Source organism: Scophthalmus maximus, chromosome 6, assembly GCF_022379125.1.
Source record: "Scophthalmus maximus strain ysfricsl-2021 chromosome 6, ASM2237912v1, whole genome shotgun sequence".
Taxonomy (NCBI): Eukaryota; Metazoa; Chordata; class Actinopteri; order Pleuronectiformes; family Scophthalmidae; genus Scophthalmus; species Scophthalmus maximus.
Genome location: NC_061520.1, coordinates 1,790,001 through 1,807,500, shown reverse-complemented (window position 1 = coordinate 1,807,500; position 17,500 = coordinate 1,790,001). Strand labels below are relative to the sequence as shown.

The window sequence follows — 17,500 nt, the reverse complement described above, 5'->3', positions numbered from 1 at the left end:
CAGTGGAAAGCTCCCAACGAGACCAACGGGGTCATCACGCTGTACGAGGTCAGTCGACGACTGTATATATATATATGTATATGTATTTATATAAAGATGGACGGCATTTCCCGCTCCTCCCCACTGTTCCAAAATGACTTGCTACATCTCACGCTCTGGACGTCATCGAAGTCTGGAACGTACCTCAGTGTGAGAAGAACTACTTCAAGTGACAGAAAAACATCTAGGGAGGGGGCGGGGTTTATGATCTATACGGCTGCCAGCCACCGGGGGGCGATAGAGATGATTTGGCTTCACTTTCGGCAGCTGCTCGCGTCGTCCATCTTTAAATAAATGAGTGACAGGGTGACTGAAATATACTGAGTTTGGTTCAGGAGCATGAGTTTGTCAATAGCAAGAAGAGAAAAATCACAAAATATGTTTTCGGTGTAAGCTTCACGACGGTCTTTTACAATATCATATGACGATATAAGCTACAATGTACATGCAGTATATCAATGTCTCCTGGCGAAGAGTGAAGCCTCCTTTCTTCTCCACCGGATTACATTTTGGATGGAAACCGCCGGACTCGCAGGTTTGACCCCCGGGTTGAAAAGCTGAGCTCTTGTCCCAGATCTGTCATTTCACCTCGACCGGCCCCTTTCAGCAGATTTCTGCATTATTACGACTGCAGCAGCAGCGGAGCGGCCGAACAGGCCAGACATGAGAAAGAAATGGAGGAGGCAGGATGAGGAGCGTAGGAGACAGAAAGAGGAAGACGTCTCTGTGATTTTTGTCAGGGAAGTATCCTGATAATCGCTTCTCTTCCAAGAATGACTTCAACCCAGGTGAACGAGGAATGGGTCCATCTGGAGCTAAGAGGTACGAAGTCAGACGGAAGTGAGGACGTTGGCGGTTGAGATCACGAGTCTTTAACTCCAACGTGACACACATCTCGTGACATCTGATCCAAAAAGATGGAAGGAATCACGTTCTCCTCCCGTTTGACACGTTCCTGATTCAACACCACGTTCTAGACTCGAGGGAAAGAATCCGTGTTTTTGTCCAATGGGAACAATTCGCTGCTCTGACAACTTCCTGCGTCTTCTGGGAGAAACTTCCTGCGGGATTCTGGAACTTTTTGCTTCAAAGGTTTCAGCCGCAAGAGCGTTTGTGCGTGAGGCCTTGTCATATTTAAATCGCATGGTGAAGCTTTAATATTGCTTTTACCGGAACTAAGAGGCTTCGGCCAAAACCACAGACAACGTCAGTCGTCATGTCACGAGTCGACCGTCGTCTCTGTGTTTCACTGCTGGAGACAGGAAGTACACGAGTAGGGTTTGATGCTGGACACTGCCGATGCTCACGCTAAGTATTGATGCTAATGTTGGCTGTGTGTCATTCAATCGATGGGGTCACGTTGGTGTCACATACGTTGATTTGATCCAGGAATAGATACGAAACACGAGGTCGGGGAAGTGGAAGAGGAGACGTTTTCCCTCCTGACAGTCCTCGAGACGAAGTGTCTGAGTGTGTGTGTGTGTGTGTGTGTGTGTGTGTTGTCCAGGTATCACTCACCTTGCGGGGCCCAAACATGTTCACAGAGTCGCATTATGGGACCAAAAGGCCGAATCCCTATGAACCCAATTAAATTTTTAAGGTCAGGTTTAGGTGAAGGTCAGGGTTGTCGAGGCAGTGTCCTCTGAAGTCATGGAGATACAACTGTGTGTGTGTGTGTGTGTGTGTGTGGTTATAGAGGGTTTATTCTGGTTGAAGTTCAGCTGAGCCTCCATCTAATGAATTATTGACCCGTTCTCTGTCTCCTGTCAGCCTCTTATATCACTGCATCAAGGAGCTCACACCAAGACCTGCCAGGGCTATCACTGTGTGTGTGTGTGTGTGTGTGTGTGTGTGTGTGTGTGTGTGTGTGTGCGTGTGTGTGCTTGTGTTCTTGACCGGGTCTTAAGTGAGCGTGTGAGGGAGAATGTGATGAAACGCATGTGCAGAAGTTAGTGAAACAGTCCGTGATGGAGCGGGTTCAGTTTGTGAATGTGTGTGTGTGTGTGAGCGAGACAGTGTGGGAAGTTAGGAGTGTGTGTGTGTGTGTATGTGTGTGTGTGTGTGTGTGTGTGTGTGTGTGTGTGTATGTGTGTGTGTGTGTGTATGTGTGTGTGTGTGTGAGCGAGAGAGTGTGGGAAGTTAGGAGTAAGTGTGTGTGTGTGTGTGTGTGTGTGTGTGTGTGTGTATGTGTGTGTGTGTGTGTGTGTGTGTGTTTTAAAAGACCCAGGGTAAAAAGTTTTTATTTTATTTTACTGTCCCCACTTTCCCCCCGAGTACAAGTAATGAATCTTGCTTCGCCTCTTTGGTGTTTTATTTTTTATATTTCATTTTTGTTTAATTCAATTTCATTTCGCCGTCGTCCGATGTCACAACCTCATTTAAAAACTCAGAGATAACTTTTGTGTCGTTGACACGTGGTTATGAATGACTCATTAAAACTCACCTCTGCTCCGGCATAGAAATTAGAAACTGACAAAAGTGACTTGCCCTTTATTTGCATAGAGTCAGTTTCTAACTTTCCTTATGAAAAGTTTTAAAACAATGTACAGTCGATTGCTTCTGGACTTTACTGCAACTATGATCTATAATAATTATCATTATTAGGTAATCTATTTTTTTCTTTCCCAATTCATCTTTCAATCAAAAAGTTGTACGGCAAGAACTTCTGATTGAGAATGTTTTAGCATTTTAATTTCATAAATTACAAAAAAATATTGATTTTTTTTCTTCCTTTTACTTAATAGTCTTCTATCGATCTCTTAAAGGCTGAGGGCCGGGCGATATGGCCAAATATTTTATCAATATTCAAATTTTATATCAGTTGATATTGATAGTTATGTCCAAAAAAAGGAAATATTTCAAGTTTAAAGAGTGAACTTTGCTCCCGAGTGAAAGTCCTGGTTTTAAACACTAAACAGCAAAACGTTTGACAAATCTTACGTAGAACATTAAAACCAATTATGTCTTACACCTCCTCATCTGTTCTTTGGCTATTGATGAAATGATATTGTGGTTATCATCATGATTATTATTGTTTTATCGCCCGACCCCGCTCATCTGTCGAAGTTTGAAGTTTACGTCCGACTGACTTTAGAACCGACCAACAACAAGAACATATTGATACGATAGGAACATCTTATTAGAATAAGTGAAGCTCGGTGGGCTGCTCTCTTTCACGTCTATAACCTCAACATGTCGGTGACGTTCCCAAGTGGAAGCTGGATGTAGTCGTGGAGTCGAGGTAAGAGGACGAGCTGTCGGCGACGTCGCCATCTTAAATCGCTGGGGCGAAATTATTCCGGATAGTTTGATTCTAGTTTGAAAATAACGCGACCTCTGACTAAAAGGCGGCTTCAGAAAAACAATTAATACTCAGTATTATTATTACTATCATCCCTGTATTGCTTTTATCAGCCTTTATATCAGAGCTGCAACGGTTAATCGATTAGTAATCGATTACTAAATGAATCGCAAACTATTTTGACAATCGATAAATACGTTCGTAGTTTTTATGAAGAAAAAAAGTCCAAATCCTCTGATTTCAGCTTCTTAAATGTGAATATCTTCTGGTTTCTTTGCTCCTCTGTGACAGTGAACTGAAGATCTTTGGTCTGTGGACAAAACAAAACATCATCTTGAGATTTTGGGAAACACGATAAAAAATTTTTTTTTACCATTTTATGACATTTTATGAACCAAACAACCGATCGATTAATCAAGAAAATAATCCACATATTCATCGATAATGATTCAGATAAACTTTTAATACTTAGCATTACTATTACTATTATCCCTTAACATATATGTATATATACATACACACAGTGTGATGTAATTTAGCTGCGGTTCTGAACTCATCTCGCGGCCTCACACTTGTAACATCTTAGTTTGGCAGCGTCTTTCTCTCCCCCCGATATAATTGCCTCTATTTTTCTCCGGAGCCCTTTTCTACCTCCCGACATCAATCACAAAGACCACTCAGTAGCGTCTCCGAGAACCTCCATTAGACCTCGACCCGGAGCTTGGAAAAAAAAAGTCTATAAACCCCCTCTCGGGACCGTCATCAATATCCTCCCCTTGTTTTTGTGTCGGTTTCATTAATATGAATCTAAGGCCCGACTCGGGCGTCATCTGTTAAACATATCAGAGAGTCCACACAATGCGCCGCCATTAGAGATAATTACTATAATTGCAGCTATTGACAGGATTAAAGGCATCATCTGCAACATCTCAAAGGGGGCTCTTGTCGCGTCCTCTGTTGTCTCCTGTCTTTTCCTTTTTTCCACCTCCCCCCCGCTTTCCAGGATGGAAACCAGATGAATTACACCTGGGACAATGGGAGGGAGGGGAGGGAGGGGGGGATGAGAGGAGGTGGAGAAGTGCGAGGAGAGATAAGGAGAGCGGAGAGGGACCAGGAGAGGAGATAAAACGTCCAAAGTGAGCAACTGAAGAGACGGTACTCATCCTATGGCGTGAATTAATCCAGTGTGCAAAACGCCATCGCTTCATGTCTTGTATCTATTACTGTAATTGCGTCTAATTGCGGGATTAAAGGAAACCGTGGCGGCCCCCCCCCCCCCTTGTCCTCTGCTCATCTGAGAAGGGGAGGACGTGATGGAGGGAGGAAGTTTGAAGGGGGCGGACAGAAGAGAGGACAGAGAAGAACACGGAGGTTCATTTTTTGGAGACCGAAGTCGCGTCTGTAACGACGCTATCGCTCTGTTTTGTTTTTTCATGGACGTAGCGCCGGAGTGAAGAGCGATTGTACCAAAGCAGTATTTTTTTCCCCGAAAACCTTGTGATGTTTTAATTTCTTTTCATGTCCTCAAAAAGAAAAAAATGAACAATGGCCTCACATTTATTTTTTATTTTCTTTGAGACGTAAAAAATGAAAAACCCAGTGGATTCTGTTGTAATCGTGTCATAGCCCATTTTTAATTACATAGTTTTGAAGAATAATAATCTGAAACTTTTGGAGATTGGTTATTAGATGCAGGGTTTTACTGCGGGCTTCTTCAATTGGTATTTAATCTGATCACTTAATCATTTTCTCCGCTGACATTTATAGAGACGACCAAATCATCAGCCTCCGCACAATTGCTGCTAAATGAGTCTCTGCCGCCGTCGTCTTTGTGTGGCCACTGCCGGTCGGGTGCAGAAGCATGATATTTCATATCAGGCAGGACCTGCGCTCGCGTTCACGTGATTTGATTGGCAGGTGCTTGCGCTACCGCGCATAGCGCAAGCAAAATGAAGCATTACAAAACAACAATGCAGTTTGGTAACGCACGACGAATCATTTCTGTTTCAGCATCCAACGAGTACGTGCGAGTCAGAAATGAACATATCACTATTCAATACAAGAAACTTATATTTCCTGTAGGGGGAAGAAAATGGCATGGACCATTAAACCACAACCACTGTTTTAACTTTGAAAATAAACCAAGATGGATGCATAACAGAGGATTTCCACCCCAGTTGCTTTAAATAAATCCCATTTTAAGACTCCCCGCAACTACACTTCCCCTCTGACCTTTCTCACGTAACGTCACGACCTTGTCAAACCCTTCTTCGATTGCCTCATCAGAGCGTTCAGACGTTACAGGTCCTCTCTGTTAGCTCGCCGGCCTCCCCGCTGGTCTCTGTGGAGTTATTCCTGATCCCCCGCTGGCCCAACAGATGCTGCTGCTAACATTGATTAGAATAAAGCAGCGGAGCGAGTCATGAGATCACAGCTTCGCTGATTCGGTTCGACCGACATGTCAGACACTTTTTACACGTTTCAACTTTGTCTGGAGAAGCATCAAATCGCAGCTATGTAGGATTTATTCCTGTTTGCGTGTGATATTAATTTATTTTTTTTGATTTGTGTAAATAAATAGTTAGGTTAACTCTCAAAATCTAAATCTTAAGGGATCGTCTCTTGCTTCACACAAGTACATATTGTTTTAATAAACATTTTAGTACTTTGATATATCTTCTTTTATACATTTTAGTAATTCAATACATCGTTTTATATACATTTTAGTACTTTAATCATTTTAGTTCTTTGTTATATCTTTTTATATACATTGTCATACTTTGGTATAACTTTCTATATACATTCTAGTACTTTGATATATCTTTTTATAGACATTTTAATACTTTTGTATATCTTTTATAAACATTGTTGTACTTTGATGTATCTTTCTATATACATTTCAGTACATTGATATATCTTTTTGTATACATTTTAATGCTTTGGTATATATTTCTGTATACATTTTAGTACTTTGGTATATCTTTCTATAAACATTTTAGGACTTTGATATATCTTTATATATACATTGTTGTACTTTGATGTAACTTTCTATATACATTTCAGTACATTGATATATCTTTTTGTCTAATTTTAATGCCTTGGTATATATTTCTATATACTTTTTAGTACTTTGGTATATCTTTCTATAAACATTTTAGGACTTTGATATATCTTTATATATACATTTTAATAATTTGGTATACTTCTATGTACTTTGGTATATCTTTTAATATACATTTTAGTACTATGATATATCTTTCTTCATACATGTTAGTGCTTTGTAATATCTTTTTATATAGATTTTAGTATTTTTGGAAGGCAGCACTAACTTAGCTATTCAGGAGTTGTTGAATCACCTGCGATCATCCACCTGCTCAATATCCAGCAGAGTTTGCTGACAAACCTCTGAGCTGTTTAATCCAACACACCTGAGCAATAGGCTTCCAGTCCAGTGTGTAGTTATTCCGCTCTGGTCGTCTGTGTGAATAATTTTGCTCTTCAATTCCTCTCTCCTCGAGTATAAGGCCTTTAATCAATCACAAGAATCAATGCTGGCAGCCGCGCTGGCATTTATTTCACTGAGTTACTCTGTTGATTTCCGCGGGAGAGAAAAAAAACCCTGCAGACATATAGTTGTTAAATTCTCTTCCCTCCTCTCTGCTCAAATGAATGATTGATTGTCATTAGGAGAGCAGCTACGCCGAAGGTGATCCCGCTATCGATTCTGTTTAACGTTTCCCCGAGTGATTAGCAGCAGCTCAGCTGGCGTCGGTGCCAAACCAAACGTTAGCCATACCTAGAATAATCCAACTGGGACAAAAAGGGGAGGGCCTACCGTCATTTGGTTCATGTAGAAAACTTGTGTTTTGTGTTATAACCGTAAAGGGAGACGGTAACGGGTCACGGATACTGATGGGTGAGGAGCGATCTCATCCTTAACGTTCCTCTCTCCGTCTCTTTCGTCTCTGTATTGTTTTTCATTCCTGTCAATAAGCGTCTATATTTAGGGCTTTCAAGTCCTTGAGCTGCTGACACCATTTACTGCCTCCGTTCAGCTGCAGGCCTGCAGGGGAATGGCCCAGTATCCTTTACACTCCTGTGTGTCTGTGTGTTGTAATGCAGCCCTGCTTTTCCTCATTATGTGTGTGTCCTAATACCTTCAGACACAAGCCGAGAGACGTGAGCTCCTCTCAGGTTGTAATCAGGACGCGGAAAAGTCCTAGTCCCGACCGCTGGATCGCAGACGGCCGTAATAAGAATAAGAAATAAGTGCATTAAAAGAAAACGAGGGGCAGTTGAGCTCATCTTCATTTTTATTACAGTTTCCAAACAATGTGCAGGAAATGAGCCGAGAGACTTTCCTCTGTTTGTGACAATACGTCTAAGTGAGCAGAGCAACACGTTAGCATGAGGAAACAAAGTTACTAAAATACTTTATAGGTGTTGTCATTAATACAAGTGATGTTGATTGAAAACAGGAAGTGTCCAGTGAACCGTCAATGTTACACTGACAAAGTGCTTTCAGGGGTCAGAGTAACATGAATATGAGTGAAGCGAATATTTTCCTGTCATTTCGTAGGATCATTTTGTGTTTATTCGTGTCATTTGTGCAAATAACACGAATAAACACAATATATCCGATATTTTAGATTATCAAGAATATACTATTTGTTTGAATTTTATTCAAGGAATTTCAAATTAAATTAATTTTAAAATTCATAAATTTTTAATAGAGGAATATTTTTTAATTGAACAAAAAAGGTTCAAATTGTTGTTGTTAGTGAAATAATTCCTAATAATAATAATAAAAACAAAAAAATATTGAGACTGATGTTTATCTCAAACATGAACATGCTAAGATTTTTAAAGACGTTTTAACTCATTCTTGTTCATCGGTTCCCCTTCATTATTAAATAATTGTGTAAATGTTCCATCACATACCGTCAGTTACCAGTTGTGGCACATTTACCATTTACCTTTTTAAAAGAAAATGATATCCCTGATACATTCAGTATATTCATGCGATTTTTAAGACATGATAAGAGTTAATGATCTGACACAAATCCTCTGTGTAACTGAAAACAGAAAAAAAAAGATGATTAAATTATTACCCCAACTCGCTGCATTGTGGAACATCACAATGACACCGTTCACACAACACACCGGGGAACACTCTCCGTCAGTGAACGACTGACTGTTAATGTGGGAAACGAGAGCAGGAGAATCCCGTCGCTGTCACTCGTCTACTTCACTCGCCTCCGACGCAGACTCGGCCCGTTTCCCGTCAAACTGTCGCCGGCGGCAGATTTTTTTTTTCTCTGTGGGGGATTTTTTTGAGCTCCCCAGTCTCCGATCACCTCCTCCGGCTTGAACTGGGTTTCGACTCTTTTGATATACGGCGGGGGGTGGTTATTGATTTTGATTTTTCGGAACTATTGGTCACAACGGGGAGAATGACGGCACACGTAAGAGCCTTCGAAGGCTCCTGTATCCTGTCATTCATTGAATTCCTCTATTCCCAGAAGTCGCCGCTGCTCCTCCCGTCCCGTCGGCCTCTTGACGACTGATTGAACGGCCCGATTAAGCAATTGAGGAGAGAGAGAGTGAGATTAGCAGCCCGGGTATTCATGAAGCTAGAATATCGTTGCTATACAGCTCATCTCTCTTTTCATTTTTCCCATCCCTCTCTCGTGTATATTCATCTCACCGAGAACAATGTGAGCGGGAAGTTTTATCAGGCTATGTTTGGTCCCTCATCATCTGGCTTTGGAGAACAATGGAGACGACGTGGCGGGGGAAATATTATTATTGTCCGCCGCCGTTCCTTTCTCCAGCTAGCGTATGTAGTCGGGAACAAGAGATAGAACGGGATGAGGCAAACACCAAAGGTTCCCCTTTTTTCCCCATTTGTGATGATATGTATTCACATGTTTGCATTGGCATACATGTTGATATTTATCTGGGAGGTTTTGCACCTACATACATATTTAAATTGGCATGTCTTTGTGTGTGTGTGTGTGTGTGTGTGTGTGTGTGTTTGTTTGCTTTGCTATTTCGTGGTGACCCAGAACGTCTTGACATTTCCAAGTCGCGCGGCAGGAGAACACCGTGCCCCAAATGGAGACTTCTAAAAACAGAAAACGCTGAAAAAACTTTTAAAACAATGGCCGCCTGCCTAAAGTACCAGGCGAGGATGGGGAGGTGTCAGGGAGCAGAGAGCTGAGGGGAGAGAGAGAGAGAGAGAGAGAGAGAGAGAGAGAGAGAGACGGGTTTTTACAACTCGTGAGAAGAGTTTTTACGCGTTAGAGAGGACGTGATGGTGGCGGCTGGAAAGTGTAGCATCCTTTTGTTTAATCAGAGAGGAGCGGGACAGGGAGTGTCAAAAGACAGAGAGCAAGCAGAGTTCTCTGTTATTCATGTCTTCAGAAAACCACTTCAGGTACTTTCAGAGGCTTATTGTATATGATCAGACCACAGTATTTTATACTGTGACACTATCAATCTTCTGATACGTGATTGCGACCTTGTCTCATATCTCTTGAGGTCGTAAAAAGGAGAACGACAGCTGCAAAAGTCGATTTGTACCATGCATTTTTTATTTAAGGTATTTAAGGATGACTGGTTCTGTTGCCGTGAGTACAATGCGAATCCGTTTGGGTCCCTCGTGATCCGGATCCTCCAGCTCTGCTGGCAGACCATCAGTCAGTCTCCTAATGTTGAGCATCAGCTCCGGGGAAGGAATGAATACACATTTATTTTCCGTCCTTGACAAACGGCAGGAGGGAAAAGATGATTCTACTGCTGTTGAAATTGGTTTGGTTTTACATTATAGAGGGAACTGATGCCTCCTGCCTTTCCAACACATATACTGTACATGGACTCATCACGTTCATCTCCTGAACATATTATAACCAAAAGGCCTAAATATGGAACGTGAAAATATTTGCTAATATTACAAAAAAAGCACGTTCCATTTTAAAGCCCCAGTGTGTAATTTTCTGGCGGCATCTGGTGTTAAAATTGGAAAAAACGCAACCAACTGAGCGACCGACAGGGGACACTTTATGGCGGCGCACCACTGATTCCATCTCCTGTTTCCGGCAGCGTCTGACAATTCAACGGGAACGCGACGTATTCTGGACCGTTTAGTTCAACAACCGTATTCAACATGGAGACTCTCACGGAGGTCGGGTCCACCTCATGGAACTATATTTAACTCTTATATGAACATAGTTATGGACAATATGTTCGATTTCTGTGAATAAATTCTTCTAAATATTACACACTGCAGCTTTTAGTATGAAATAGCATTTCCGCTTCAAACGGTGGGTCCTCGATACTCAGCAGATTGAAGGAAGGATAAGTCACACGAGACGGATGGTATGAAACAAAAGAAACTGCAGTTCGAACCGTCAATGATGTGCAAAGCAGCGACGGTGGATGAAGCAGGAAATGTCTCCCAGCCTCAGCCTCCAGGTCCTGGACTGTATAAATACATACTAATACAGACGAAGGGAGAGGGAGGTCCGGGCTCGTCAGTTCAGGAAACAGATCATGTTCAGCCACGGAGTTACCGGCTACACTGAAGTACAAGAGGCGGCAGAAAAGTTTTAGGCACTTGGTTCATTCACACGTGCTGTGATCGGCTCTGAGTGAGAGCGTCTGTACTGAAGAGCAGTGAGGTGGTGAACGCCCTGAGACGTAACTCAGGTGAACACCGGTGAGGTAAGAAGGACAAACACCTCACAGCAGCCGCCGCGTAATTCACCACAACAGAGAACTGCAGCGGTGCGATACCGAAGGCATGAAGCCGCCGGTATATTTTCTAATAAAACAAACGGAGGCACGGAGAGAATAAAAAATGGAAAATTACAAAAAACGAAATTGAAATATCATTTTCCTACAGCGCAGATCCCACGACGACGCCTCGTAAACATTGTTTATTTCCATAAAACTTGGCCGGAGATCAAAATGCAGGAGCCCAGGAGGGCGAGCGAGCGCACGCACACGCGCACACACACACACACACACACACACACACACAGCGGTGAACGCTTATCACACATGATGGCGTCACCTTGTGATACGGCAGGTATGTTTATTATAAGTTTTGGACTGACGGGTTGTAAAACACCATAGTCCATCACGTCTGCGGTTGTGCATATTAATAAATATATGAATCTAAAAACTAGATCGAATAATGCTGGAGAAATATAAGTGAAAGCCTGAGAGCTCCACTCCCCAGCTCGTCCTGGGTGGACCCCGCGTTGTGTTCCCAAGTCAGATTGGATTGAAATCCCTCCAGCCAGTTCTTGGTTCTATACCTCCACCAGGGTCTCTCTTCCCTGTTGTCCAGGAAAGACTTCCAATGGAAGGCGCGACCGAGGAGGTATCCTCATCGGATTCCCGAACCACGTCGACTGACGCCTTTGGACGCGAAGATTCAGCGTTAGTCTTTTGAGTTGCGTTCATACCATATGATTACGTACATGTCGCGACAGCCAACCAGTGTTGAGATCCTCCCGACATATTCGCCGGTTGCGTTTCCTTGCGCGAATAAACACAAAGGATGTGGCAGACAGAGAATCCGGCAGTTAAACTCTGCCGATTCCCGTTGGGTGTGAACGCGGCAGAAGGCGGAGAGCCCCGACACACTCAACGAAATTTTTTTCAGTCACTTGTTTTTCCGCTTTCGTATTAGTTTGGTTCCCATGACCACACAGTAGGCAATCGTCTTTCCTCTATTTGCGTCTGTCTTCCTGTCTTTTCACTTCTCACCGTTCCCTCTCTCTCTTTTTCTATTCTCCTCATCTTTTACCTCATTTTTCTGCCCCTCCCTTTTGAAATTCATTTAAACGGTCTCACTTCCTCCACCCTGCTCACTAATGCAATCGCACACGCACACCTTCCGTCCCGTGGGTAATCCCCAGGCAGACACACACACACATTCACTCTATTACCCAAGATGCACTGCCGCGCCACGCGCCCCGCCTTTTCATTGGCCAATAAAACAGCCTGAGCTTTATGGCCCTACGGAGTACATCAACCAAAAGAAGGAGAGAGAGAGAGAGAGGAGGTGGGAGAGAGAACATGCAGCTTAGGTTTATGACCTCCTTTTCAGAGAATGAACGAGGGACCGGGTGAGTAGATCAAGCGAGGAGTCAGAGACAGACATGGAGAGTATAGCTGGAGGAAATAGTGGAGAAAGGAGGCGAGATACAGGAAATACTTCCCACAGCAGGAAAGAGTGATAAAACAAAAGAGTGTGAGAGAGAGAGTCCACAACTCAACAGGGGAAAGAGAGCGAGAGAAGAGGGAATGAGTTAGAGGACGAGACGAGAATGTGGAGCCCATAAAAAGATATAGAGAGCCATTCATGACTCGTAAAATAACAGCCATCGATATGCAAACCAAAAGTGCAGCGTAGATGAAATAGATAATATTTTATTGTCTCTGCGCCCCCCAAACTCCCAGTCTGTATAAATAGCTATTGATTTAACATGTTTTATTCAGGCCGCCCGGTCGAGGGGACGTCTGCCGCCGCTCCGTCAGGGGCTTTCTGCTGCTCGCCCGCGATCGGCCCGAGGTGTGGTGTTCCCGAGCTCGCCGGACCGGGGAGAGGCCTCCGGCTTCAGGGCGTCCCCGAGGGCGTCGGGTGTCAGGAGGGAAATGACAAAAAAACCTCATCATACTTCCTCAGTGCAAAGGAACGAAAAGAACCAAGCAATGATAGTGCACACTGCTCTGCAGAATGTCAAGCCCGCGAGTTTTGGTCGCGCGAGTGAAAGAGTTTGGTCGCTTTGGGATTATTTGCGAACATCGGCCCGTCCTTCCGTTCACTTCCTGCCGAGCCCTCGCCTCCGTTGATCCTCCGTTCGTGACGCGACGACGGGGCGACTGGCGACAGTGACGGCGGGAGGATCTCAACGCCCATCGGCTGTGGCGTCAGCGCTTCTTGCGCCATTTGCGACGCCCGACATGATGGCGCGAGATTTCGCTCCCAGTGGCGGACGCGACACGGGCGACGAAATGACATTGACCCTGTTTATATTTGCTGGCGGCTCATTCGCAGTTGAATTCCTCCTTTTCCGTTTGAGCTATAAACCGCCTCCGTTCAAGGGGCCGCGGGATTGGTCGAGCGATCGGAAACGGCCCCTGTGGCCCGTTGCACATTAGTGCTCATGTGACGCGTGCTTGGTGTTGATGCAGATTATTTCAGATATATTTTTTGTTGATTTTATAACGTCATTTTACTGTCGATCGGAAAGGAATTCTTTTTTTTTTTTGTTCTTTTGTGTAAGACGGGCATCAGTGGACCGGGCCAGTCCGTCGGCCCTGCCAATGTTTTTCACTTTTCTTTCTTTCCTTCTTTATTTTTAAGTAAAAAATACATTTTCCATCTCTTACACACTCACACGTCACCACTCCAGCCGACAGGCCCCTCGTCGGAGTGAGGCGTCCCGCTGCCGGGCGTTTGATACGAGTCTGTTAATGGCGAGACGTCCAGGAGTGTGAAGTGCAGGGATCCCCCCCCCCCCACAACACACACACACACACACACACACACACACAAACCTCGAGGCTACACGTTTTCCACTGAACATCCATCTGCATCACTTGTTATCACCCTCTCTCCCGTCGCTCGGCCTCCGTTTGGCTCCGGCTCCTCTTCTTTTTCCTCCGTCCTTCATTCTCAGTCGTTCGTCTTCTCTCTCTTAAATTCAATGTGGTTATCATCAGACGGCACTTTGTTGAATTGAAGACACCGTGTGACGACATCGACTTTACCTGAAGGCAAAAACTGTTTTTCCAGACGGTGGTTTTTTTCAGTAAGAACAACGATTCCAAACGTCAAGAGTTTGTAGATTGTCGCTCTGTCTCTTCACGTCTGTCCTTTACGCTCCTCCGTCACCCTGCGCTTCCTGTTTCCCTTCTTTGCCTCGCGTCAGTTCTGACTTCCTCGTGAACCTCTCTCCTCTGGCGCCGCGTCGTCCCGTCTGCATGCATCGCGCTGCAGCTCGTCGGCCTGACGTCGCGACGCATCAGCGCTGATTTCAGTGTTTTTTTGATTATTTTCTGATATCTTAGCCCTCGGCGAACTGACCACATCAGAGTGTAACAGGGCTGACAGACTTCAGCGGATTAAAAATCAGTCAGTTACCAGAAATGCTTGAATTTTAAAGTTGGGTTTTCAAGGTTTTGCAAAAGTGCTTGAAAATTGCTTAAATTGGATCTGATTTCTTTTCCACAACAAACACGTGACACATTTTAAAACCACTTAACTCATGTGTCCGTTAATTTTTCTCATCCTTCTGTTATTACGAAACACGAGTTTGGTTGTTCATAGCATAATACAATCTCCTGAAACGCATGTATCCATAGAAATGTGTAATTTCCATGAAAATCGACCTTGAAAAGTGCTTGAATTGGACTTTGGAAATGGTCTGTTATAACCCTGTATTTATTTTAAAATCATAATTCCCGTTCATAGAGGCTCCGCTCATTCTTTTCCTCTGGAGGTTCCCAGTTGGCAGTGGACTGAACCGTTCTGCCATGTCGTCTTTCTGTCAAGAAATAAATAAAAAAAAACAGGAGACGGATGACGGAGAGAGTTTTTTCTACATTCTGCTAAATAAACGACAACAACGCGTTGCGCCGCTGGAGGTTTCCGCTCCGTTGAATCCTTTCTGCCTTCGTCCATGTCGTCCGTCGGTGTTTCTGTCTCTCTCTCTCTCGTCCAGCGCCTTCACTCGCTCGCTCGCCTCGTGTAGCCACGCGTTATGTCTCTCTCTCTCTCACTTAAAGGCTGAAAAGACAAACTGAACTGCACTTAGGGATCCTGACACAGACACACATTCACAGGGCTGAAATGTGTTTTGCGCTCGAATCGCTATTAATGTGTTTTTTTCCGTCTGCCCACCAGTCAATACTCTTTTGTGCTGACTGTCATTCACAATGACAGCTGTCCTCCAGCGTTCTAGTGTGTGTGTGTGTGTGTGTGTGTGGGGGTCGGTCGGCCGGCGTGTGCAGTGTGGAAACTTGCCAGTAGCCAACGTTACCACAGACATTGACAGTTCTTTTTCACGGGAGAACTATTGAAGTGCCGCCGCCGTGTTTAGTGGCCACGGGTCAATTTGCTCAATTTGTTCCGGCCTCAAAGTGCAGATCGTGCGGAGAACCGCAGACCTGGAGCAAGAAAGAGCCGATATTGCCTCTACTTCCAAAATAGATTTTTTTTGTGTGTGTGTGTGTGTGTGTGTGTGTGTGTGTGCTGTTTTAACGGACAATTTAATAACAGACGGGTGATTTGTTGGATTCACTCAATGTGACAGTCGAGGAAGGTCGAGGGAGAGAACTGTTTGTTTTAGACAAAAAAAAAAAAGGTAAAAGAAAAAAGTGAAACCTTGATGAAAAGTGGTTCAAATAGACTTGGACATTCATCTTGTCTCACAAGAGACGAGGCTACATGTTAATTGGTCTTTAAAGGTTCATATTCATGATATTCAGTGCCACTAGATTTCACAACGTAGCAGCGGCAGCTCGGACCAGAATTAACGCTTTGTAACCGGGAGTGTTGCCTGTACAGTCCGTGGGTGTCGTGCCCATTGGAAGCCGCTACTAAATACTGCAATTAGAGCAGAGGAACCCAAAAAACACTACAGCTAACTGCATGCTAGTTAGGGTTAGTCGTCTCGTCTTGGGGTTGGTGCTCCTGTCAGTGTCCGGGCCTCTGTGTGAGACGCTTTGGTTGTGAAATGTGTTTTTTAAAAGTGAGAGTTCGGCTTCGTTTGGTCTGTAAATTCTCAGCGGGCGTGCGTGGCAGCAAGGACCTCGTTAACATGGCTAACATTGTTAGCATAGCCATTTATTGGTGTGTTTTTGTGTATCTTTACATAGAGAATATATTTTTGGCTGCTACATTTATGTTTGAAATCTTGTATTTATAGATTTAACCTTTAATAAGAAGAATAATCTGAATATCAGAAACAGCTGTTGTCAATAAATAATTCAGTCTGCGCCATGTAGCATTTTAGCATGTGACATTTTACCGTTCAGGTTCTGTCTCCATGCTCTCATCTCAAGTGCTTAGCGGCTAACGAGTCAGATGTTTTCATCAGGAGTTTGTCGAGAAAAAAGCTCAATAAATACTAATGAATATTGGACTTATTCAAATGACGGCTCATGCTGTCCAATTTCTTCTGGAAGAAGTTCACCGCCACAGGTGAACTTCTTCCACCCGTGGAAGAAGTTCACCTGTAAAAAGGATTTACAAAAAGTTTGCAAAGACTATATTAGGTTAAATCCAGAGGTGATGATAATCAAATAGTACATAACGTCATCAGCGTAACGTCACTTCATGTGCTCTGAGATTCATTTATCTATCGATAGACAAAAGTAAACTAAACTTAATCAAACCTGCTTCCCGTCTGCCTGCAGATCACCTACAAGGCCCTGAGCTCGCTGGACCCCAGCGCCGACCTGACCACGCAGAGGGGCCGAGTGCTGAAGCTGAGGAACGAGACGCTTCACCTGTTCGTGGGCCTCTACCCGGGCACCACCTACTTCTTCACCCTCAAGGCCTCCACGTACAAGGGCTTCGGGCCGCCCGTCACCACCCGCATCACCACCAAGATAGCAGGTAGACAAAAATAAATCCTCCCCGATCACGCACTTTTCTTTCACGATGACAGCAGATCAAGTGAAGCTAAAGAGACGCTGACGGCTCATTTGTCCCGACCAGCTGGTGGTTTTGACGCCTCCGTCAACTTTTTCTTTGTGAATGTGCCAGACTTCACCGTTTTCATATCTCTCTGGCTTTTCTTTCTCTGTCTCGCTCTCTCTTCATTTGTAACCCCCTGTCAGCGTCAGCAACCTTCAGCAATAGAAAAATGTAACGGACGTTAGAAAAACAGGACAAAGAAAAAAAAAACTTAATCGGCTGATAAGAAAAATAAATGAATAAAACTTACCCGGCCAAAGAAAAGTGACGCACCTTCATATGTTAATGTGAACGAGAGGACTCTGATTTTTCTGAAGGGTATCCTTTGTTGTTTAAATGACAGATGCAAAATAAAACCCCTTTTGCTTTTTTTCTCTCTCTCTTTGAATGTCTCTCAGTGCCCTTTATCTTCCCGACTCAACCTTTCCGTCTCTCTCCAG

General features: G+C 43.9%; 1 protein-coding gene across 11 annotated transcripts in view; it reads left to right on the top strand.

Annotated features, from left to right (window-relative positions):
• ptprt (protein tyrosine phosphatase receptor type T) overlaps positions 1-17,500 on the top strand; it is a 244,897-nt gene that overhangs the window by 116,172 nt on the left and 111,225 nt on the right. For all 11 annotated transcript variants that reach the window (XM_047332935.1, XM_047332933.1, XM_047332934.1 and 8 more), the window contains exons 11-12: positions 1-48; positions 16,778-16,979. The exon at positions 1-48 is cut by the window's left edge and continues 62 nt beyond it. In XM_047332935.1, the coding sequence (XP_047188891.1) occupies positions 1-48; positions 16,778-16,979 (250 nt within the window). The remainder of the gene's footprint in view (positions 49-16,777; positions 16,980-17,500) is intronic.